Genomic DNA, 25995 nt, shown 5'->3' with positions numbered 1-25995 from the left:
ATCAGGAATTCTTAAGATGAATTTATATTTTTTTCCTGACTTGGTAATTAATATTTCTTCTTTCCTAAACAGGTAAAATGGGACTGAGTTCCTGTCCGTCGGATGAATTTCTCTGTGGAAACGGCAAATGCATTCCAAGCACCTGGAAGTGTAACGCCATGGATGAGTGCGGGGATAACTCAGACGAACGCAACTGTACGCCGCCATCTACAGAGATTCGCACAAGCCTCTGCCCTCTGGGAACCTTCCCTTGTAACATGGCCCACTCCACGCAGTGCATGCCCAACGAGCTGCGCTGCAACTCCGTGAAGGACTGCGTCAGCGGCGTCGACGAGGAGAACTGCCCGGAGTTGTCGTGCGGTGGAAAGCTCAGCAATTTCTATGGCTCCTTCGCCTCGCCAGACTTCTTCCGGCCTGACCGCGGCCACTCGGAGCTGCAGTGCACGTGGTACGTTGACACAGAAGATAACCGCCACGTCATCCTGCAAATCGACTTGCAGCTGGGATACAGCGACTTCGTCAGGGTTTACGAAGGCATCGGTGAGAGGAGCGAAAAACTCCTCCAAACCCTTTCCTTCCGAAACAACCGCCACACGGTCAGTGCCGAGTCCCCCAATGGGCAGCTCACGCTGACGTACCACGCGCGCTTGAAGAGCATGGGTCATGGGTTCAACGCCACTTACCAAGTGAAGGGTTACTGCCTCCCCTGGGAGCATCCGTGTGGAACGGATGACATCTGCTACTCGGACAGCCAAACCTGTGATGGGTGGTGGCACTGCCCGAACGGCAAAGACGAGGAGAACTGCCCGGCCTGCCAAAACAACGAGTACCCCTGCGAGGGGGGCAGTGGCTTGTGCTACTCTTACCTGGACCGCTGCAACAACCAAAAAAACTGCCCGGATGGCTCTGATGAGAAGAACTGTTTCATGTGCCAGCCTGGCAACTTCCACTGTGGCACCAACCTATGCATTTTCGAGACTTGGCGCTGCGATGGGCAAGAAGATTGCCAGGATGGCAGCGACGAACAGAACTGCCTGGTTATCGTACCGCGAAAGGTCATCACGGCAGCGCTGATCGGCAGCCTGGTGTGCGGACTGCTGCTGGTGGTTGCCTTGGGTTGTGCATTCAAGCTCTATTCGCTACGAAGCAGGGAATACAGGTGAGCTAATATATGTACCCCAGTTACCTGGTGATATACCTGAAAGTTTGTGACCATCTGGACATCACAGCTATATGGGCTTGTTGGACATCCCATTCCAAAACCATGGCCATTAATATGGTGTTGACTCCTCCCCTTCCCTCTCCCCATGGCCATTATTGTGGAGTTGCCTCCTCCCCTTCCCTCCCCCATGGCCATTAATGTGGAGTTGCCTCCTCCCCTTCCCTCCCCCATGGCCATTAATATGGAGTTGCCTCCTCCCCTTCCCTCCCCCATGGCCATTAATGTGGAGTTAATAGAAAAATAAGTCGCGCTGAGTGAAAGGAATAAAACAAATCAATGTCCAACAATCAAATGTTCCAAATATAAACTTGAATAGTGAATAGTGTTGAAAAAATATCGAGAATCTTGAACAGCCTCCAAGGTCTCGTAGGAAATGTGCTTACCAAACGAACAATAAAAATCTGCGAGATTCATATGCCGAGGTACATTCACAGGCCAAGGAGATTGACTGGAGTTCATGTGCCAGGATCCTCAATGTGTATTGCCATATATTAAACAAAAAAGAAAAAATGCTCCATAGCGTGATACCGTACAAAAACTGAATTGTAGTGATCAAATGTATAAATCAGAATAGATTCCACCACCTCGTGTGTGAAAATCCTTGACCAACTGTGAAGCAGCTTACCAAAGGAGAAAATAAGCCTGTAAATGTCCCAGTGTTAGGAAAAAGGAAGAAAGGGGAAACCAACACCAAATGTGAAGCCTCTTACCAGATGGAAATATAATTAAGCAGAATATGGTTAACTCCAGATGCACCAAGAAGCCAGCAAGACACCCAAGAGCACTTCAAGCCTCTTACCAGATCATAGGTAATATGCACAATGTAGTCACTTGCTGTACTTCCCCATCGTATGTGTAGGTAGACTCAGGGATCCAATGACATCTATGGATAGGTGCTGTAGGGTTCTCAGTACCAGGGTACATCAACACACCAGCCCAAGTAGAAAGAAAAGTGCCAATAGTGTGATATCTTCTAACACATTTATTAGATAAAAAGAAAGGCACTTACAAACATATGGTAAAAATCGCAAAGGATGAGAAGCCACCGGCCGGACGGCAAAGCGCATCCGCTCCTTCAATAGACTTCCGGGAATGACGTCAGCACGCCGTGACCCAAGGTCGTTTCGTCCAAGAAGACGTTATCAAAGGTATGGACGGCGTGCTGACGCCATCTCTTATACTAGGACCAATCAGATATCCGGAAGTGATTGAACAGTTCCGCCATTAAGCTGGAGACAGAAGATCGGATATCCGGAAGTAGGGGGGGACCTACCCTGCCATTTTACTTAGAGGCAAAACTTAACCTCAGTACCCTGATGCACCACATACTACGGGGCGGCCCCGTCATACACTAGATCGCCACACATTATGGGGATGAATACTGCTATTAATGAATTTAGCAGAATATTAATGGATATGTAAAACAAGCGAATATGGCTATCAAAGTCCCGGCGCCATCTAGCGTTCAAATGGGGGAACGTTTTAAAAACGAACCGGCATTTAAACAGCATGAGGACCCGAACAGCCAATCCGCCGGCATTACAGTGATCTTTTATACAGAATCAATAAAACAAAACATACTCAGATTTTTATCAGGGAATCGGTATTAACCATCAAAATTATATACCACATGGTTAAATATATGTCAATATTAAAGGCATATCAATGATGAAATAAATAGAACCAATCAAAAACCCTCTTCAAAAATTAATAAAAACCTTAAATTAAAAATTAAAAAACTATCCAAAGTTGAATTGATAATTATATGAATAGAATAATATTAAAAACATGCTGCACTACATGTATGTTGGTACCATAGATGAAAAGTGAATCTGACCACATGAATACTGATCACGTATGTTGATACCTCTAACTAATTTAACTTTGTATTAAAACTATTTCTAAAAACTTTATAAAATCAATAAAAAGAGGGGTTTCGATCAGTGCTAGATACTAAGTAGATAAACACATACAATCCCTACTCAATTGTGAGCACCAACAGGGAAAAAAACTATGTCAGATTCCAATGTGTTAATGAAAGGGAAGGAAAAGGAGGAAAAAAAGGGGATAAAGCAAGGGTCTAAGAATTGTCCAAAAATGCATTTACCTCAACATCAACGTTGAGGCCATATGGTACATAGCATTTTACCCGGTGTATCCACGAAATCTCGAGTTTAGAAATGCCCCTTATAAGAGGCTCACCCCTCCAATGTGGCACAAAACGATCTATGCCCAAAAAGGGTGTGTGTCTTGGATCTTTATTATGGACAGCAGCATAGTGTTTGGATACGGAATGTTTAGCAAAGCCCTTCCTTATATTTGCCACGTGTTCATTTAGTCTTACATTAAGGGGGCGCTTAGTCCTACCTATGTACTGGTGTCCACATGGACATTGTAGAAGAAAGACGACCCCAGTTGTTGTGCATGAGATGAAAGGCTCAATGGTATGCCTACGTCCTGTGCTTTTGGACACAAAGTCCTGCACTCTTCTCCGTTTGTTAGAATTGAGGGTGCAAATTTGGCAACGATTGCACCTGTAATAACCAGTGAGCTGTTGTAAGAAGCTGGGTTTGGGGACAGGGGGTTCTAGGATGTTAGGGGAAACCTTGTCCCTCAAAGAAGGGACACCCCTAAAAACCACCCTAGGTCTGTTGGGTAAATTATCCCGAAGCACGGGGTCATTGTTCAAAATATGCCAATGACGTGTGATTAGATTTTTTATGGTCATATGTTGACTAGAGTATGTAGTCACAAAAGGTAAAGCAAATGTGCCAGCCTGGTCTTGCTTTCTGGACTTGCTCAACAGAAGTTGTCTGTCAGTTGTTCTCACCTCAGACAGAGCCTGTTGAAGGAATTCCTCGTTATATCTGTCATGGTCTTACCTTCTTGCTGTTCTCCTTTGTTTGACATGTGCTGGCGGCCATCTTGGTTTCTGGGTTTCTTGTAGCCTCCCACCCTGCGGCTCCTCCTTCCCACTGGGAGGAGCTGGATGCCTAGCTCATATATATAGGAGGTCTGTGGCTTCAGTTCCTTGCTTGGTCCTCCTGTGTTCACATGCTTCTAGACTGCTGCTGCTTCTGGTCCCTGATCCTGGCTTCGTCTGACTACCCTGCTGGCTCCTGATCCTGGCTTCGTCTGACTACCCTGCTGGTTCCTGATCCTGGCTTCGTCTGACTACCCTGCTGGTTCCTGATCCCGGCTTCGTCTGACTACCCTCCTGGTTCCTGACCTCTGGCTTCGCAAGGACTCTGCCTCGGTTTTGCCATCCGTTTGGACTTCTGCTTTATAGCTTGATTTTCAATAAAGCCTTCTTATTTTCACTTATCTGTTGTTGTAGGTCTGGTTCATGGTTCCGTGACATTAGGACCAAGCCATGAATTCTGACGGTACAGGGCCATCCTCGCTACCCACGCTGGTTGCCAGACTTGATCAGCAGGATCACCTGTTGGGTCGGTTCGCCGTGGCGTTGCAAACCCTGCTTGAATGCACGGCTCATTTCGCTCCCGTTGCCGATGGGTCGGTTGTCGCTCCTGGGCCCGCTCCTACTGCCGCTCCGGTTGTTGCGCCAGAGTCTACCCCGACACCTGTTGTTGCGCCTGCGGTGTTTCGGGGTATGATCGGTTCTGCCCCCCTTCCACAGCGCTTTGGGGGAGAGCCAACTCAGTGCCGAGGTTTCCTTAACCAGGTGGGCATTTATTTCGAGTTGCTGCCACATGCCTTTCCTACTGAGAGATCAAAGGTGGGCTTCTTAATTTCGCTGCTCTCGGACAAGGCCTTGGCCTGGGCCAGCCCTTTATGGGAGAACAACGATCCGGTGGTTGCCGAGTTTTTCGGTTTTGTTGCTTCTCTTCGGAGGGTATTCGATGTGCCGGGTCGTGCTGCCTCTGCTGCGAAGCTCTTTATGTCCATCAGACAGGGTTCACGATCCGTAGCTGAATACGCCATTGAGTTTCGTACCCTGGCAGCAGAGGTGGGCTGGAATAATGAGGCTCTGGTCGCTGCTTTCTCTCATGGTCTCTCGGATGCCTTGAAGGATGAGGTTGCAGCTAAGGACCTACCAGTGGAGCTCGAGTCTCTTATTTCTTTCTTGATTTTGATTGACACCAGACTCAGGGAGAGACCTTCCTTTAAGGAGAGTCTGCGGAGGCCTCCTAACAGATTGGCGCCTACCTTTGCTGTCCCACCCGTGCCTCCCTCTCCTCCCACGCCTCCTGGGGATGACTTGGCTGGGGGTGAACCCATGCAGCTGGGCTTTGCTCGCCTGTCCAAGGGGGAGAGGGTACTCCGAAGACGCGAGGGTCGATGCATGTACTGTGGTCTCGGTGGGCATTTTAGGTTGGCATGTCCGAACCGTCCGGGAAACGCTCGCACCTGAGATCCTGTCGGGGGCAGATCTTGGGTGGAGTCTCCTCGTCCCCGGTTTCCCGTGTTGACAAACCACTGATCACTGTTGTCCTCTCCTGGGTCGGGGGCTCAGTGACGACCCAGGCGTTGGTGGACTCTGGTGCTGGTGGTTTGTTCATTGATAGTGTGTTCGCTGCCGCCAATTCCATTCCTCTGCAGGCCCGAGGTTCTCCACTGGCTCTTGAGGCGATAGACGGCAGACCCCTTCTGCCGCCACACGTGACTCATGAGACCCTTCCAGTGGGGATAGCCATTGGTGCCGTTCACAGAGAGTCGGTCTGCTTCCAGGTTATTTCATCTCCACACTACTCGGTGGTCTTGGGGTACCCCTGGCTCCAGAAGCATAATCCGACTTTCGATTGGAGATCGGCCGAGATCCTCTCGTGGTCACCGCAGTGTGGGGCTAGTTGCATCCATGGGCCTGTCAAGTTGCTGTGTACTTCCTCGGACTCTCTGTTGCCTCCTGAATATGAGGAGTACCGGGATGTATTCGATAAGGTGCGCGCGGTTGCCCTACCTCCGCACCGCCCATACGATTGTGCCATCGAGTTACAACCTGGTGCCGTTCCTCCTCGTGGCAAGGTCTATCCACTGTCGGTAGCGGAGAATGAGGCCATGGAGGAGTACGTGAATTAGGCGCTTTCACGCGGACACATTCGCAAATCCTCGTCCCCGGCAGGGGCTGGATTTTTCTTTGTGAAAAAGAGGGGCGGTGAGTTGAGGCCTTGCATCAATTACAGGGGTCTCAATCGCATCACGATCAAGAACGCTTACCCGATACCCTTGATTTCCGAGCTGTTCGATCGCCTTAAAGGGGCCACAGTCTTTACCAAACTCGACCAGAGGGCGGCATATAACCTCGTAAGGATCAAGGCGGGCGATGAGTGGAAGACCGCGTTTAACACCAGGACCGGTCATTATGAATCCTTGGTTATGCCCTTTGGGTTGTGCAATGTGCCCGCAGTCTTTCAGGAATTCATTAACGATGTTTTCCGTGACCTGTTGCAGCAGTGTGTGGTGGTCTATTTGGATGACATCTTGGTATATTCTGAATCCATGGAGACCCACATTCTGGATGTCAGACGAGTGTTGCAACAGTTACGAGAGAACAAGCTGTTCGGTAAGCTTGAGAAATGCGAATTTCACCGATCCCAGGTAACCTTCTTAGGTTACATCATTTCCGCTGAGGGGTTCTCCATGGATCCTGAGAAGGTTTCGGCTGTCTTACAGTGGCCCCAGCCCAGTGGTCTTCGCTCCCTGCAGCGCTTTTTGGGCTTCGCCAATTATTATCGGAAGTTTATCAGGGACTTTTCCATGCTAGCCAAGCCTCTCACGGATCTGACCAGGAAGGGCAGTAATTCCCAGGTCTGGCCGCTCGAGGCCATCCGAGCTTTTGAGGCTCTAAAGTCCGCCTTTGTGTCGGCTCCGATTCTGTCGCATCCCAACCCTGGGTTGCCCTTTGTCCTCGAGGTGGACGCGTCTGAGACGGGAGTAGGCGCCCTTCTGTCTCAGCGTAGAACACCAGAGGGTCCTCTGCTTCCTTGTGGGTTTTACTTCCGGAAACTGTCTTCCGCGGAGTGCAACTATCAGATTGGTGACAGGGAGTTATTGGCTATCGTGCAGGCCCTTAAAGAATGGAGGCACTTGCTCGAGGGTTCGGTGGTTCCGGTCCTCATCCTGACGGACCACAAGAATCTGACCTACCTTTCTGAGGCCAAGAGATTGACACCACGTCAGGCCAGATGGGCTCTGTTCTTGTCACGTTTTAATTACGTGGTCTCCTACCTACCCGGTTCCAAGAACATCAGGGCGGATGCCTTATCACGGCAGTACTCCGACCTGTCCAGGGAGGAGTCGATTCCGACTTCGGTCATACCTCCGAATCAGATCCTGGCCGCCATTCGCACCAGCCTGACCTCTCCACTGGGTGAGCAGATTTTGGTGGCTCAATCTGGTGCTCCCTCTGGGAGACCCAACGGCAGATGTTTTGTGCCTGAGGAGTTGCGCACTCGGTTGTTGCGAACCCACCATAACTCCAAGACCGCGGGGCATCCTGGAAAGAATCAGCTGTCCTGGGCTGTTTCACGTCTGTTCTGGTGGCCTTCCCTACGTTCCGACATCGCCGCATATGTAGCGGCATGCTCCGTTTGTGCCCAGAGTAAGTCCCCTCGGCACCTTCCGTTGGGCCTTCTGCAACCCATAGCCACCTGGGAGCGCCCATGGTCACACCTGGGGATGGATTTCATTGTGGACCTCCCTGCATCCTGAGGCCATACGGTCATTCTCATGATTGTGGATCGATTTTCCAAAATGTGCCACTGTGTTCCTCTCAAGAAGTTACCCTCTGCACAGAAGTTGGCCACGATTTTTGCCAGGGAGGTCTTCCGGTTGCACGGTCTGCCCAAGGAGATCGTGTCGGATTGGGGGAGTCAGTTTGTGTCCAGGTTCTGGCGCGCCTTTTGCTCCCAGTTGGGGATTCATCTCTCCTTCTCCTCGGCCTACCACCCTCAGTCCAATGGGGCCGCAGAATGATCCAATCAGGCCTTGGAGCAATTCCTTCGTTGCTATGTCTCCGATCACCAAGACAATTGGGTTGACCTCGTGCCTTGGGCTGAGTTTGCCAGGAACACGGCGGTGAACTCTTCCTCTGGGACGTCTCCCTTCATGGCCAATTATGGGTTCCAACCTGCCGTGTTACCGGAGGTATTCTCTCCCCAGGATATTCCGGCTGTGGAGGATCACCTTTCCGTCCTACGTGCTTCTTGGGTACAGATCCAGAAGTCCCTTGAGGTCTCTGCGCAGCGCCAGAGACTCCAGGCTGATCGCAGATGAGCGCCTGCTCCTTCCTACCAGGCCGGAGACCGTGTATGGTTGTCCACCCGCAACCTCAACCTTCGAGTGCCCACTCCCAAGCTGGCGCCTCGCTTTGTTGGTCCCTTCCGAGTGCTTCGCAGGGTAAACCCGGTAGCCTATGCCCTTGCGCTTCCTCCTGGCATGCGGATCTCCAACGTGTTTCATGTCTCCCTGTTGAAGCCACTGGTGTGTAATCGTTTCACCTCCTCGGTTCCTCTGCCCCGTCCGGTCCAAGTGGGCAATCGTGAGGAGTATGAGGTGAGCAATATCCTGGACTCACGCCTGGTCCGCGGTCGGGTGCAGTTTTTGGTTCATTGGCGTGGTTATGGTCCAGAGGAGCGTTCCTGGGTTCCCTCCGCAGATGTCCATGCTCCTGCCTTTCTCCGAGCCTTCCACGCACGCTTCCCTCAGAAACCGTTCTTTACTCCGCGGAGGAGGGGCCCTTGAGGGGGAGGTACTGTCATGGTCTTACCTTCTTGCTGTTCTCCTTCGTTTGACATGTGCTGGCAGCCATCTTGGTTTCTGGGTTTCTTGTAGCCTCCCACCCTGCGGCTCCTCCTTCCCACTGGGAGGAGCTGGATGCCTAGCTCATATATATAGGAGGTCTGTGGCTTCAGTTCCTTGCTTGGTCCTCCTGTGTTCACATGCTTCTAGACTGCTGCTGCTTCTGGTCCCTGATCCTGGCTTCGTCTGACTACCCTGCTGGCTCCTGATCCTGGCTTCGTCTGACTACCCTGCTGGCTCCTGATCCTGGCTTCGTCTGACTACCCTGCTGGTTCCTGATCCTGGCTTCGTCTGACTACCCTGCTGGTTCCTGATCCCGGCTTCGTCTGACTACCCTCCTGGTTCCTGACCTCTGGCTTCGCAAGGACTCTGCCTCGGTTTCGCCATCCGTTTGGACTTCTGCTTTATAGCTTGATTTTCAATAAAGCCTTCTTATTTTCACTTATCTGTTGTTGTACGTCTGGTTCATGGTTCCGTGACAATATCCCTTATCAAGGAACCTAGTTGTTAAAGTTTGTGCCTGTCTGTCAAAATCTCGAATATCAGAACAATTCCGTCTGATGCGGAGGTATTGTCCCTTAGGGATAGCTCGCAACCAAGGAGCGTAGTGACAACTATCGACAGGAATGTAAGAATTCCTGTCAGTAACCGACAGGAATTCTTACATTCCTGTCGAGAGTTGTCACTACGCTCCTTGGTTGCGAGCTATCCCTAAGGGACAATACCTCCGCATCAGATGGAATTGTTCTGATATTCGAGATTTTGACAGACAGGCACAAACTTTAACAACTAGGTTCCTTGATAAGGGATATAACGAGGAATTCCTTCAACAGGCTCTGTCTGAGGTGAGAACAACTGACAGACAACTTCTGTTGAGCAAGTCCAGAAAGCAAGACCAGGCTGGCACATTTGCTTTACCTTTTGTGACTACATACTCTAGTCAACATATGACCATAAAAAATCTAATCACACGTCATTGGCATATTTTGAACAATGACCCCGTGCTTCGGGATAATTTACCCAACAGACCTAGGGTGGTTTTTAGGGGTGTCCCTTCTTTGAGGGACAAGGTTTCCCCTAACATCCTAGAACCCCCTGTCCCCAAACCCAGCTTCTTACAACAGCTCACTGGTTATTACAGGTGCAATCGTTGCCAAATTTGCACCCTCAATTCTAACAAACGGAGAAGAGTGCAGGACTTTGTGTCCAAAAGCACAGGACTTAGGCATACCATTGAGCCTTTCATCTCATGCACAACAACTGGGGTCGTCTTTCTTCTACAATGTCCATGTGGACACCAGTACATAGGTAGGACTAAGCGCCCCCTTAATGTAAGACTAAATGAACACGTGGCAAATATAAGGAAGGGCTTTGCTAAACATTCCGTATCCAAACACTATGCTGCTGTCCATAATAAAGATCCAAGACACACCCTCTTTTTGGGCATAGATCGTTTTGTGCCACATTGGAGGGGTGAGCCTCTTATAAGGGGCATTTCTAAACTCGAGATGTCGTGGATACACCGGGTAAAATGCTATGTACCATATGGCCTCAACGTTGATGTTGAGGTAAATGCATTTTTGGACAATTCTTAGACCCTTGCTTTATCCCCTTTTTTCCTCCTTTTCCTTCCCTTTCATTAACACATTGGAATCTGACATAGTTTTTTTCCCTGTTGGTGCTCACAATTGAGTTGGGATTGTATGTGTTTATCTACTTAGTATCTAGCACTGATCGAAACCCCTCTTTCTATTGACTTTATAAAGTTTTTGGAATAGTTTTAATACAAAGTTAAATTAGTTAGAGGTATCAACATACGTGATCAGTATTCATGTGGTCAGATTCACTTTTCATCTATGGTACCAACATACATGTAGTGCAGCATGTTTTTAATATTATTCTATTCATATAATTATCAATTCAACTTTGGATAGTTTTTTCATTTTTAATTTAAGGTTTTTATTAATTTTTGAAGAGGGTTTTTGATTGGTTCTATTTATTTCATCATTGATATGCCTTTAATATTGACATATATTTAACCATGTGGTATATAATTTTGATGGTTAATACCGATTCCCTGATAAAAATCTGAGTATGTTTTGTTTTATTGATTCTGTATAAAAGATCACTGTAATGCCGGCGGATTGGCTGTTCGGGTCCTCATGCTGTTTAAATGCCGGTTCGTTTTTAAAACGTTCCCCCATTTGAACGCTAGATGGCGCCGGGACTTTGATAGCCATATTCGCTTGTTTTACATATCCATTAATATTCTGCTAAATTCATTAATAGCAGTATTCATCCCCATAATATGTGGCGATCTAGTGTATGACGGGGCCGCCCCGTAGTATGTGGTGCATTAGGGTACTGAGGTTAAGTTTTGCCTCTAAGTAAAATGGCGGGGTAGGTCCCCCCCTACTTCCGGATATCCGATCTTCTGTCTCCAGCTTAATGGCGGAACTTTTCAATCACTTCCGGATATCTGATTGGTCCTAGTATAAGAGATGGCATCAGCACGCCGTCCGTACCTTTGATAACGTCTTCTTGGACTAAACGCCGTTAGGTCACGGCGTGCTGATGTCATTCCCGGAAGTCTATTGAAGGAGCGGATGCGCTTTGCCGTCCGGCCGGCGGCTTCTCATCCTTTGCGATTTTTACCATATGTTTGTAAGTGCCTTTCTTTTTATCTAATAAATGTGTTAGAAGATATCACACTATTGGTGCTTTTCTTTCTACTTGGGCTGGTGTGTTGATGTACCCTGGTACTGAGAACCCTACAGCACCTATCCATAGATGTCATTGGATCCCTGAGTCTACCTACACATACGATGGGGAAGTACAGCAAGTGACTACATTGTGCATATTACCTATGATCTGGTAAGAGGCTTGAAGTGCTCTTGGGTGTCTTGCTGGCTTCTTGGTGCATCTGGAGTTAACCATATTCTGCTTAATTATATTTCCATCTGGTAAGAGGCTTCACATTTGGTGTTGGTTTCCCCTTTCTTCCTTTTTCCTAACACTGGGATATTTACAGGCTTATTTTCTCCTTTGGTAAGCTGCTTCACAGTTGGACAAGGATTTTCACACACGAGGTGGTGGAATCTATTCTGATTTATACATTTGATCACTACAATTCAGTTTTTGTACGGTATCACGCTATGGAGCATTTTTTCTTTTTTGTTTAATATATGGCAATACACATTGAGGATCCTGGCACATGAACTCCAGTCAATCTCCTTGGCCTGTGAATGTACCTCGGCATATGAATCTCGCAGATTTTTATTGTTCGTTTGGTAAGCACATTTCCTACGAGACCTTGGAGGCTGTTCAAGATTCTCGATATTTTTTCAACACTATTCACTATTCAAGTTTATATTTGGGACATTTGATTGTTGGACATTGATTTGTTTTATTTGTTTTATTCCTTTCACTCAGCGCGACTTATTTTTCTATTATCATTTAAGGGTGTGGTCACACTTGAAGTCGCTGCTTCCTAACTTTTTTGTCACCTTTAGCGCAGTTATTACTTTGTTTTTCATTAATGTGGAGTTACCTCCTTCCCTTCCCTCCCCCATGGCCATTAATATGGAGTGGCCTCCTCCCCTTCCCTCCCCTATGGCCATTAATGTGGAGTTGCCTCCTCCCCTCCCCTTCCCTCCCCCATGGCCATTAATATGGTGTTGCCTCCTCCCTCCCCTTCCCTCCCCCATGGCCATTAATGTGGAGTTGCCTCCTCCCCTATGGCAATTAATGAGGAGTTGCCTCCTCCCCTTCCCTCCCCCATGGCCATTAATGTGGAGTTGGTTCCCTTTGTGGTTATTAGGCCTCATGCAGACTGGACATTATAAAAATGCCAGTAGCTTTGTAGTGAGTCTTTTGAGCGTTTTTCAGCGTTTTTTATAGTTTTCTTTAGCTAAAAATTCCCTTTCTGCTATTTTAGTAACTCAGACTTTCCCACAATGCAATGCTTGCCAGTGTGAACACCCATGTGATAATATTTAGGTGCGGGGAATAAAGGGTCCTACAACATTTTGGTGCAAATGTGGACCCTTCTGTCAAGCTCACTGCATTTTGCAATCTGTTTTGGGGTGTCGTTCAGGGAACATTAAGCCCCCATTCCCATTGGGCAGATTTGACATGTGATTCGTTCTAAGGTAAGTATTTCATAATGTGCTAGTATGTGATGCATACTAGCACATTATGCCATTGTCCTGCAGGGGTTTCTTTTGTTTTTTTTTCTCAGGGGATACTACCGCTTAAGGCTCCATTCACACTACCGCGACTTGTCAGGCGACTTGTCAGCCTGACAAGTCGCGGTCCGGCGCGGTCCATTGACTGCTACAGGACCCGTTCTAATAGGAGCGACACAAGTTGCTCCGACTTAGAAAAAGGGACCTGTACTACTTTGGGGCGACCTCGGAGCGACTTGCATAGACATTCATTATATGAAGTCCGTGCAAGTCGCGGTGCACGGGACTTCACAAGTCGCCCCCGAAGTAGTACAGAGTCGTGCCACTGCAGTGTGAATGCGGGCTAAAGGTGATTGAAGCTCCTCTATAAGGCTATTTTCTCTTCTGGTCAAATATTCTTCAAATATGGGCATAAGCAAATATGGGCATAAGCAAATAAGGGCATAAGCAAATAATGGCGGCACAGTGGTGTAGTGGTTAGCACTTTCACCTAGCAACAAGAGGGTCACTGGTTTGAATCCCAACCATAACACTACCTGCCTGGAGTTTGCATGTTCTCCCTGTGCCTGCGTGGGTTTCCTCTGGGTACTCCGGTTTCCTCCCACACTCCAAAAGATATGCTGGTAGGTTAATTGGATCCTGTATAAAAAAAAAAATTGTCCCTACTGTGTATGTATGTGACTTAGGGACCTTAGATTGTAAGCTCCTTGAGGGCAGGGACTGATGTGAATGTACAATGTATATGTAAAGCGCTGCGTAAATTGACATCACTATATAAGTATCTGAAATAAATAAATAAATAAATAAAGGATAGGTTCATTCATAATGAACATCGAGTGAATCAGGAATTATGGCCACTATTTGTAGTTGACGAGCATAAGGAAATAAATTAATCTGAGCAAGAAGAGATACAATGTAACAATCCTAGAAAACACTGGCGGAAAATAGCAATTTGTTTGTTTGTTTTTTTTTTTTTTTTCTCATTTCCTCCAGTATTCTCCAGAATTGTTGCATTTTATCTCCTCTTACCAAGATGTATTTAATTCCTATGATCCCCAGCTCCATCTAGTGGCCATAATGGGGTATTTTCTCTTTTCACTATATTTGTTACAAATACGCTTATTTTTATTATTGCCCATAATATGAAGAACATTAATCCACCTTAAAAGAGAATTATGGGGTTTCCAACAAAACACACACACACACACACACACACACATACACATATATATATATATATATATATATATATATATATATATATATATATATATATATATATATATATATATATATATACAGTATATATACTCACCTAGGTGGATGCAGCATGCTGGTGGATTATTCACTGCCCCGATACGAAACTACTATAGGGTGTGCCACTTTTTTAAAAAACATATTTGTGTTGGTTAGATATCCAGGTATTGGTGTGTGACTTCTGTCCAAGACATCATTGGATGATGTGGGGGAAGGGGTGGGGGGGAGGCTATATCCCAGGCCATGGTCAGGGGGTCTCTTAAGTGAAAACATTTGTACTGTGTCAGAATAGAGACCGTTTTCCCCTCACATATAACTAACCAATTATTTTCCTCATTAGGGCATTCGAAACTCAGATGACCCGCTTGGAGGCGGAGTTTGTAAGACGCGAGGCTCCTCCTTCTTACGGACAGCTTATTGCTCAAGGGCTTATCCCGCCTGTTGAGGACTTTCCAGCTTTCAGTGACTCTCAAGTATGTAAATGATCTGTCTATCTATCTATCTATCTATCTATCTATCTATCTATCTATCAGGCCCGGATTGGCTAATCGGGAGCACCGGGAGAATTCCCGGTGGGCTGGTTGGTGCGAGGGTCGTTGTCACGGCACTGGGTTGTAGGCTGCCTGCACTCACAGCAGCCCCACTCCAGTGGCGTAGCGTGGGGGGTGCTGGGGGGGCTTGAATGCAGCCGGCCCAACGTACTCCCGAGACGCCTTAGATTTAAAAATGGTGCCACGCGGCGCCAACATGTCACCGCGCATGATCAGGAAAGGCCGTACAAGTTCGGCTATTCCCGGGAATAGCCGAACGTATACGAGCTTTCCCGAGCGGTGGCGGCGCATGCGCAATGACGTGTTGGCGCAGTGCGGCGCCATTTTTAAATCTATGGCGCCTCAGGAACAGATAAGTGAGACTCCTCCACAGCCGCACTACCTGCCATTATGCGGGGCTGCGGGCATACTACAAGAGATGCAGTGCTGCAGGGATGGTACACCTGTACCATATCCGCAGCACTGCATCTCCTGTAGTATACCCGCAGCCCCACAATCTCTTGTACCATGCCCGCAGCCCTGCATTCTCCTGTCCCATGCCCGCAGCCCTGCATTCTCCTGTCCCATGCCCGCAGCCCTGCATTCTCCTGTCCCATGCCCGCAGCCCTGCATTCTCCTGCCCCATGCCTGCAGCCCTGCATTCTCCTGCCCCATGCCTGCAGCCCTGCATTCTCCTGTCCCATGCCCGCAGCCCTGCATTCTCCTGTCCCATGCCCGCAGCCCTGTATTCTCCTGTACCATGCCCGCAGCTCTGTATTCTCCTGTACCATGCCCGCAGCCCTGCATTATCCTGTACCATGCCCGCAGCCCTGCATTATCCTGTACCATGCCCGCAGCCCTGCATTATCCTGTACCATGCCCGCAGCCATTGCAAACTTATATTCTGAGGTTTTAATTACATTATTTTAATATAGTCAGTCGTGAACTAAAGTGGGCCAGTCTAAGGCATGAAACTCCAGGGCTGAAAATGAGTCTGTCTGTCTATCAATATTGCGATGCGGGAACCAGCGTCATTCCAGTGTGGGTTCCCGCATCACATGTCTCTGGCAGACAGTTCATGCGAACCCCTATGGGTGTCAATACAAAGTTAATGACGCCCCCAAGATCGTTTCGCAGAAGCTGTGCAGGGATGACGCTCCTGCCCCGGAAGTGACGGCAGGGCCGGTGCAGTGCATTGCGGGACCGAAGAGGACACGGAAGAGGATGTAGAAGAGGACGTGCAGGCTTCAGCTGCCCACACCTGAGATGGCAGCGCTGGAGAAGACATTTTCAAGGTAAGTATTTCTTCTAAAAGGTAAGTGCGACCTGGGTCAGTTCAGAGGCTATCCATAGTGGAAAGTACTAGCCCTGACTGTCCCGGGGGTATTTTTATTGAAAAATACTGTCAGAGGCCGGAACTCCGCTTAAGAGTCGGTTCACACTGGGGCGGCACGACTCTGTACTACTTCGGGGGCAACTTGTGCATTCCCATGCACTACGACTTCGGAGCGACTTGCATGGACTTCAAATAATGGAAGTCTATGCAAGTCGCTCTGAGGTCGCCCCGAAGTAGTACAGGACCTTTTTTCTAAGTTGGAGCGACTTGCGTCGCTCCTATTAGAACGGGTCCTGTACCAGTCAATGGACCGCAAGGGAGCGCGACTTGCCAGGCTGACAAGTCACCTGACAAGTCGTGCTAGTGTGAATCGAGTCTTAATGTTAGAATGTTCACATGACCACAGTCTCCACCGGGTCCCAGGCATTGATTGATGCTCTGCACAAAAGGTACCCCCACATGCAGGACGAAGATTACCCCACCCACAAATGAAAACTGGACAGAGGGTAAAACCCAGGGATCCTCAAACTATGGCCCTCCAACTTTTGTGGAACTACACATCCCATGAGGCATTGTAAAACTCTGGCATTCACAGACATGACTAGGCATGATGGGAATTGTAGTTCCCGTACAGCTAGAGGGCCATAGTTTGATGACCCTTGGTCTAGCCCTTCCCCACGCTTCCCCAGAGAATCGAATCTTTTCCTACTCTATCCAAAACTAAAAGGAAATAGCCTTATATACACACATATACAGAGTAGGAACATCGGATGGGTCTGTGTCCATATTGAGGGATTTTTAATTTCTTCCTGTGCTGAAACCTGGACAGGAAGTGAAGAAACATTTCACCATTTATGGCTACAAACAGCATATAAATCTGACAACCCTTCTCTGCTTTCTCCAATAACTCTGGAAATGTTTCATTCTGGAATCAAATTTTGCAAATAAAAAAAAAACAATTTTCGCTTTCCTAATCCCTTCCTTATTTTTTTCTCTTTCCAGGTTTCCATGTTGCAGAACATCCGCACAGCCATGAGGCGTCAGATGAGGCGTCACACGTCCAGAAGGGCCTCTTCCAGGAGGCGTTTAGGTCGGCTGTGGAACAGATTATTCCATCGCCCTCGGGCGAGAGGCCAAATCCCCCTCCTGACCTCGTCGCTGCTTTCCCGATACGGGGACACGGACGCCGAGAGGGGGGAGGAGAACTGCTGGAGCCCATCGACGCCTCCAGAAAGACTCAACACACACACACAAACCGGCGGCCAGGATGGAGGAAGCCCTGACCTGGCAGTTGGCCGGCATGAACTGGAGATCACGGGTCGGCTCTCTTCGAACCTTCTTCAGGAGGCACGCTCGGGAGGGAACGCTCAGCCTGAAATGGAACGGTCCAATGCCCGTTTGGACTCAGAAGACAGCCGTGGTTACTTGAATCCAGCCATAACAGAAGATGCGGGGGATCGGACGCCGGCTGGTCCCTCGGATACATTTTACATGGTGCCTGTACCGGAAAGGACTACTGCTGGTCCCAGCGCTGCATCTAATAGCCATCAGTTCAACAGGAAACACTTAAAATTGCCTTTGAAGTACTCAGACAGCTTAGTGAATGTCCAGATTCAGGGGACTGAGCCGCCATGTGGCTGTGCGGCTTCTTGCCAGGAGGAGCCTTTGGGCGTACACGTGACTTGCCACCCGACAACCCCGTCAGCCTCTCATCCGCTGTCGGAGGGCAGCCCAAGTGACGATGACTCTTTACTCAATTGCTGATGTAATTTCCTCCCATTCAGGCTTTTTTTATACAGTGGTACGATGTGCAACTGGGTCATGATCTTGTAACCCAAAGCAGCCAATCAGCATTCAATGCCCTGTGGCTTAAAGTGTTTCCCTCGCCAAAAACTTTTTTCTTCTTCTATTTTTGGACAGAGTGGGGAATGGTTAAGACACCTGATATTTTTTTTTTTTGCTGTCTGTGTCCTATCAGAGAGATTACCCCATTACTTCATGTCCAGGAGACACATCAGGAAGGAAGAGGAAATCAAATGGAGAAGAATTCCTCTCTAAGATGGTTGTCACCAGAACAGCTGTCCGCACTGGAAGTTTTTCCTGTTTTGGTGACATCAATTTCTTTGCCGGTTGCTATTAGTAAGCTAAGGTTTGGGCCAAACCTATGGGAAGCTGTCACATGATGGCAGGCCACTGGCCCAATCAGCTGCAGACACGTGTACCAAAGGGGCAGGGATGTTGTTGATATCATGGTCCTAATATGACCATATAGCCATAGTCAATGACAATGTCCAAATACACCTATTTGGCCATAACAGATCAACGATCTCACTAGCAACCCGTCCCTTTTATACATGTGACTGTGGAAAGCTAGTATCATCATTGATGTATTATGGTCATATAGCCATGTTTGGTCAATTACATTGTCCAAATACACCTATTTGGCTACTATAGGTCAATGATATCCAAATATGTCCATTGACCATATATGTCTATGAGGCCATAGTATGTCACTGATGTCACCAGGATCCCCACCCTTTTGTCATGTGTGGCTATGTGGCATGATGCTCTTGACATCATTGACGCCATATGGCCACAAAACCATATTTGGTCATATTTGACCTGCATCCTCGCCCCTTTATTATGTGTGGTGGGGATGCTAGTGTCATCATTGACCTAATATGGCCATGTAGCCATGTTTGGTCAATGACATTGTCCAAATACGCCAATCTGGCTACATTGGGTCAATGATATCCAGATTTGTCCATTGATCAAATATGTCTATGAGGCCATATTAGGTCAATGATGTCACCAGCATCCCCACCACTTTGTTACATATGGGTGTGGGGTGGTGATGTTCTTGACATCATTGACCCAATATGGCCATATAACCATATTTCGTCAATGACATTGTCTAAATTCACCCATTTGGTTATACACTGCATGGCCAAAAAAAAAAGGCGCCACCAAAAAAAAAGGTCACACACGTTGGGCCACCTTTAGCTTTGGTTATGGCATGCACTCAATGTGGAATTGTTTCGATAAGCTTCTGCAATGTCACAAGATTTATTTCCGTCCAGTGTTGCATTCATTTTTCACCAAGATCTTGTATTGATGATAGGATAGGAGAGTCGGACCAATGCGCAAAGCCTTCTCCAGCACATCCCAAAGACTCTCAATGTGGAGAAGTTCTGGACTCTGTGGTGGCCAATCCATGTGTGACAATGATGTCTCATGCTCCCTGAACCAATCTTTCACAATTTGAGCCCGATGAATCCTGGCATTGCCATCTTGGAATATTCCCGTGCCATCAGGGAAGAAAAAAATCCATTGATAGAATAACCTGGTCATTCAGTATATTCAGGTAGTCAGCTGACCTCATTCTTTGGGCACATGTAGAAACTATCCAAAAGGTTGTTGCCTGCTTAGTTTAGTTAGTTGCTCAGTTAATTCCAGGTGGCAACTTTTTTTTTTGGCCAAGCAGCGTATTAAATCAATGAGGTCACCAGCATTCCTACCCCTATGTTATGTGTAGCTGTGGGATGCTGGTGACATTATTAACCACTTGCCGACCGCCGCAAGTACATATACTGCGGTGGTCAGCCCCGGCCAGGCAAAGTGACGTATATATACGTCACTAGCCTGTCACCAGCTTGTGAGCCAAAATCGGGCGAGCACGCGCCCGCTGAGGCGCACGCCCGCCCCGGCTCGTTCCCTAAGGAGTCAGTGCGTGTGACCGGCGGACCCGATGTCCGCCGGTCACTCGGCGAACGTCGGTGGAGAGGGAGAAAGGCAGGCGGCTAATGTAAACAAGCCCCCTGTCATTCTCCCCTGTGTAAAAATTTCGATCAGATGGTTTTACTATGTAGGACCGTTGATCTCTGTTTTTACACTAGTAGACCTGTCCCATCACAGTTAGAAACATGCCCCTAGGACACACTTAACCCCTCCCTCTCCAATACAGTTAACCCCTTCCCTGCCAGTGTCATTTTGACAGTAACAGTGCATATGTATAGCACTGATTACTGTAGTAATGTCACTGGTAACCCCAAAAGTGTCAAAAATATCAGTCAAGGCTCCGATCTGCCCGCCGCAATGTCGCAGTCCCGCAAAAAAAATCGCAGATCGCCGCCATTACTCGTTAAAAAAAAAAAACACCAAAAACACCAAAAATGACAAAAATCTTTCCCTTTGTTAGTAAACGCGATAACATTTGCGCAAACCAATCAAAATACGCTTTTTGCGATTTTTTTTTTACCAAACATATGTAGCATAAAACAAATTGGCCGAAAATGTTAAAAAATTTTGATTTTTACATTTTTTTTGGGGAATTTCATATAAAAAAAATGTGAGAAATATTGTTATTTTTGCAAATTTTACGCACTTATTTGTTTATAGCGCATGATCAAAAAATCGCACAGGTGATCAAATACCACCAAAAGAAAGCTCTGTTTGTGGGAAAAAAAGGATGTCAAATTCGTTTAGGTACAGCGTCGTTGTCCGTTAAAATCACGCAGTAAAAAATCGCAAAAAACCCCCTGGTCAGGAAGGGGGTAAAATCTTCCGGGGCTTAAGTGGTTAAGCTAATTTGGCCACATGACATTGTCTGAATAGGTCCATTGACTAAATATGTCTATGTGACCATATTAGGTCAATAATGTCACCAGCATCCCTGCCCCTTTGTTACGCACGGCTGTGGGGTGGGATTGCTGGTGACATCATTGAGCTAATATGGTCACATAGACATGTTTGGTCAATTACATTGTCCAGATATATTCTTTTGGCCATAAGGTCAATGATGTCACCAGACTGCCTTCCTCTTTGTTAATAGCAACTGTGATGCAGGTATGGCCTAATATGGCCACCTAGCTATATTTAGTCAGTGATATTGTCCTAATGCGTCCATTTGGCCATATTAGGTCAATGATGTTGCCAGCATCCCCACCCCTTTTGCTATGTGCAGCTACCGGGCTGGGAATTCCCTGGCAGCAGCTCATTGGCCCAGTGACCTGCTATCATGTGACAGCTTCCCGTGGGTTAGGACCGAACTGGGTTTATGTCATCACTACTGAAGTAAATTCCCCAAATTGAAGCACAGACAGCAATAAAAAACCTGAGGAGGTCCCAACCCTTCCCCACTCCATTCAATTTGTAAAATCTACAATTTCCCAGTTGTCACAAAAACAGGAAGTGAAAGAAAACCTTCCAATAAGGACGAATATAGAAGAAAACACCTGCAGGTGGTGAGTGGTCGGTGCACTGGCTTGTAGTCTCCTCCTAGCACTCGAGGAAATGTAGATAAAAGAAAGCCGGCAGCTCGATATTCTGCAATGATTACCTTTATTAATTCAGGTATGGTACAGAATATTACAGGGCTTATGCGTTTCGTCATGTAGCTTTAGTCATAAGCCATTGCTGGAAGATCGAGCTGCCGGCTTTCTTTTATCTTCCAATAAGGATGACTATAGTAGAAAACACCTGCAGTAAGCAAACGTAGATAAAAGAACGCCGGCAGCTCGATCTTCCGCAATGAGTACATTTATTAATCCAGGTGTGGTACAGAATAATACAGGGCTTGCAGGTTTCGGTGTCTAGCCTTAGTCATAAGCCATTGCTGGAAGATCGAGCTGCTGGCTTTCTTTTATCTTCCAATAAGGACGAATATAGTAGAAAACACCGGCAGTAATTCCCTGAGGTGGTGAGTGGTCGGTGCACTGGCTTGTAGTGTCCTCCTAGCATTCGAGCAAACATAGATAAAAGAAAGACGGCAGCTCGACCTTTTGCAATGATTACCTTTATTAATCCAGGTATGTTACAGAATAATAAAGGGCTTACGCTTTTCGTTATGTAGCTTTAGTCATAAGTCATTGCGGAAGATCAACCTGCCGGCTTTCTTTTATCTTCCAATAAAAACGAATATAGAAGAAAACACCTGCAGGTGGTGAGTGGTCGGTGCACTGGTTTGTAGTGTCCTCCTAGCACTCGAGTAAACGTAGATAAAAGAAAGTCGGGAGCTCGATCTTCCGCAATGATTACCTTTATTAATCCGGGTATGGTACAGAATAATACAGGGCTTACGTGTTTCGTCATGTAGCCTTAGTCATAAGCCATTGCTGGAAGATCGAGCTGCCAGCTTTCTTTTATCTTCCAATAAGGGTGAATATAGTAGAAAACACCTGCAGTAAGCAAACGTAGATAAAAGAAAGCCGGCAGCTCGATCTTCCGCAATGAGTACATTTATTAATCCAGGTGTGGTACAGAATAATACAGGGCTTGCAGGTTTCGGCGTCTAGCCTTAGTCATAAGCCATTGCTGGAAGATCGAGCTGCTGGCTTTCTTTTATCTTCCAATAAGGACGAATATAGTAGAAAACACCGGCAGTAATTCCCTGAGGTGGTGAGTGGTCGGTGCACTGGCTTGTAGTGTCCTCCTAGCACTCGAGCAAACGTAGATGTAAGAAAGTCGGCAGCTCGATCTTCTGCAATGAATACCTTTAGTCATAAGCCATTGCTGGAAGATCAAGCTGCCGGCTTTCTTTTATCTTCCAATAAGGACGAATGTAGTAGAAAACACCTGCAGTAAGCAAACGTAGATAAAAGAAAGCCGGCAGCTCGATCTCCTGCAATGAATACATTTATTAATCCAGGTGTGGTACAGAATCATAAAGGGCTTACGCGTTTTGGCATGTAGCCTTAGTCATAAGCCATTGCTGGAAGATCGAGCTGCCGGCTTTCTTTTATCTTCCAATAAGGACGAATATAGTAGAAAACACCTGCAGTAATTCCCCGAGGTAGTGAGTGGTCGGTGCACTGGCTTGTAGTGTCCTCCTAGCACTCGCGCAAACGTAGAAAAAGGAAAGCCGGCAGCTCAATCTTCCGCAATGAGTACATTTATTAATCTAGGTGTGGTACGGAATAATACAGGGCTTACGCATTTCGGCCTGTAGCCTTAGTCATAAGCCATTGTGGAAGATCCAGCTGCTGGCTTTCTTTTATCTTCCAATAAGGACAATTTGGGGAGATTTCCTCTCATTTCCTGTTGTGTCTTCAGGAAAGAAAGTCAAGAAAAATATCCCCAACAGGACACCCAGAAAATACATATCAGATTTTAAAACCTTCCCAATGCTATTCAAAACAAAAAATATTTTTCCTAAGGATACAATTGAATTGCTTTGGTAAAGCTGAACTCTAGGCTGGATACACAGACAATATATATATATATATATATATATGAGTCGTTTTACCTTTCAAAGATTTATTTGTATTTCTGTCCATCCAGTTCTGAGATTTACACTGCTGTGCCACACTGTACAGCCCTCCCTGGTAGGGCAAGAGAGCTGATTTATTTATTATTTTTGTGCTTCGGTTCAGTAACACTTACAGATCGAATTCCTCCCCCAGAATGCGATTGGACAATGAAAGGAGAGGCAGCAGACTGATGAGTTCCTCTCTCTCACTTTGCTCTCCCCTCCTATCAGCATGCTCCTTGCACTGCAGCAAAACTGATGGGTGCCTTGTGCTGCTCCTGTGTCTCAGAGTCTGAGCTGTGCTGTACAGGGGGTGGCATGAGGTTGAAACCAAGTCAACCTCAGGTATTTACATTTAAAAAAGCACATTTAATGATGTTATAATAATTTCAGAGATGATCTCATTAGTGTCTTTTATATCCGCCTGGAGTTCAGCTTTAGGCTCCATTTACATATAGGCGTCTCGGATCGCGGGCAGAGTTGCGGCGATTCTGCCCGCGATCCTAAATCATTGAAAATCACGGGGAGACGCGGCGCTTTTTTGCCGCAATTGTCCCCCGACGAATCGCGGTGAAATTGCAAAAAACACAATTGTGGGATATCTGTTCGCCCAAAAAAAGTCTTTTGTGCAACGGGCGTCTCGCGATTCTGTTTTTGCGATTTTACAGCGATCCATCGAGAGACAATCGTGGCAAAATCGCGCCACATTTGGGGTGCCATTTCAATTCAGGGGAATCGCATGGGCGTTCCGCGATTTGCAATGATTCGGGATCGCGGGCAGAATCACGGCGATTCTGCCTGCGATCCCGAATCATTGCAAATCCAAATCATTGCAAATCCGATCCGAGACGCCTATATGTGAATGGAGCCTTAGCGATATTCTGTAAAAGCCCCGCGGGATATATCGGGGTTGTATGACTAAGGATGGGCTAACACCTCTGCACACGCATTGTCATGCATTGCTCCCATGCTCCCATGCGTTGCTGTATATATGTTTTGTGTCCGCCCATTCATTCCCTATGGGCCCTCAACAACTCAAAAAAGTACACAACCCTTTTTTTTTTTTGCAACACAGGAATCTCCCCGGTGTGTGAGAAAAGGGCGGCATTGCTGGGTTGGCGTTCCATAAGAAAAAAATGTATCTTTGCAACAATTTATATGGCAATAGGTGTGAACAGATCCGGGATAGCAAATCTTGTCCATATACAAGAGGAATTAGTATTCTTGCTTGAATCAAGGGGGGGGGGGGGGTCTATATTCAAAAAAATTGCTGTGTAAATTTCTCCGCATAATACCCATAATGTGTCTAATATTTACACTGTATTACCAAAAGTATTTTCCTGATTGGGGTATTTCAGGAAAATACCACATTATGGCCACTGGATGGAGCTGAAGAGCCTAGGAAATATACACTATATTATCAAAAGTATTGGGACGCCTGCCTTTACACGCACATGAACTTTAGTGGCATCCCAGTCTTAGTCCATAGGGTTCAATATTGAGTTGGCCCACCCTTTGCAGCTATAACAGCTTCAACTCTTCTGGGAAGGCTGTCCACAAGGTTTAGGAGTGCCTATGGGAATGTTTCACCATTCTTCCAGAAGCGCATTTTTAAGGTCGGGCACCAATGTTGGATGAGAAGACCTAGCTCGCAGTCTCCACTCTAATTCAATCCAAAGGTGTTCTTTTGGATTGCGGTCAGGACTCTGTGCAGGCCAGTCAAGTTCCTAAACCCCAAACTCGTTCATCCATGTCTTTATGGAGGAGGAACTTGACTGACCTCAACCGGATAGAACGCCTTTGGGATGAATTCGAGCGGAGAAGTGCATTTGTGAGGTCAGGCACTGATGTTGGATGAGAAGGCCTTGCTCACAGTCTCCACTCTAATTCATCCCAAGGTTGTTGTATCAGGTTGATGTCAGGACTCTGTGCAGGTCAGTCAAGCTCCTCCACCCCAAACTCGCTCACCCATGTCTTTATGGACCTACAGGAGGGGGCGGAGACAAGACCAGTCACCCTGCACAAGGAGAGAGAGCAGCAGTGAGCGGTCTTTATTACAGGAAGTCTCACACTGGATTACGAGATTCAAGAAGAATACACATGATGTATGGATTTAGACAATATTTGCTGATCCCGGAGTTCTGCTTTAAAGGGAAAGTCAGGATATAGGTATAGGTTTAGGAAAGGATGATTGGTTGCCAGGGCGTTACAGCACTTCCCCATGCTTGTTTATTTTATATTATCAGAAGGAAATTGACTCAACTGAGCATGTGGCGTATTGTTATATATTTCAGTGTCATTGCCATACCATTGCACAGCCCAGGCAGGGCAAGTCCACCTAACACCCCCCACAGTTTAGATTATGTCCTCAGTGTAAAGTGGGGTGATGGTCCATCATAAATTAAAAGAAGTATGAAACACACAAAAAACAAACATACATACTCACCTATTATCTG

General features: G+C 47.0%; 1 protein-coding gene across 1 annotated transcript in view; it reads left to right on the top strand.

Moving 5' to 3' along the window:
* The window catches only part of LRP3 (LDL receptor related protein 3), a 59508-nt gene extending 41398 nt beyond the window's left edge, over nt 1–18110 (top strand). Inside the window, exons 5-7 of the mRNA XM_082270409.1 lie at nt 73–1159; nt 14768–14900; nt 17296–18110. Of these exons, the coding sequence (XP_082126535.1) occupies nt 73–1159; nt 14768–14900; nt 17296–18057 (1982 nt within the window). The 3' untranslated portion in view covers nt 18058–18110. The remainder of the gene's footprint in view (nt 1–72; nt 1160–14767; nt 14901–17295) is intronic.
* The last annotated feature ends 7885 nt before the right edge of the window (nt 18111–25995 follow it).

This window comes from Pelophylax lessonae (assembly GCF_965119305.1).
Source record: "Pelophylax lessonae genome assembly, chromosome: 10".
Taxonomy (NCBI): Eukaryota; Metazoa; Chordata; class Amphibia; order Anura; family Ranidae; genus Pelophylax; species Pelophylax lessonae.
This window is presented reverse-complemented; position numbering and strand designations above follow the sequence as displayed.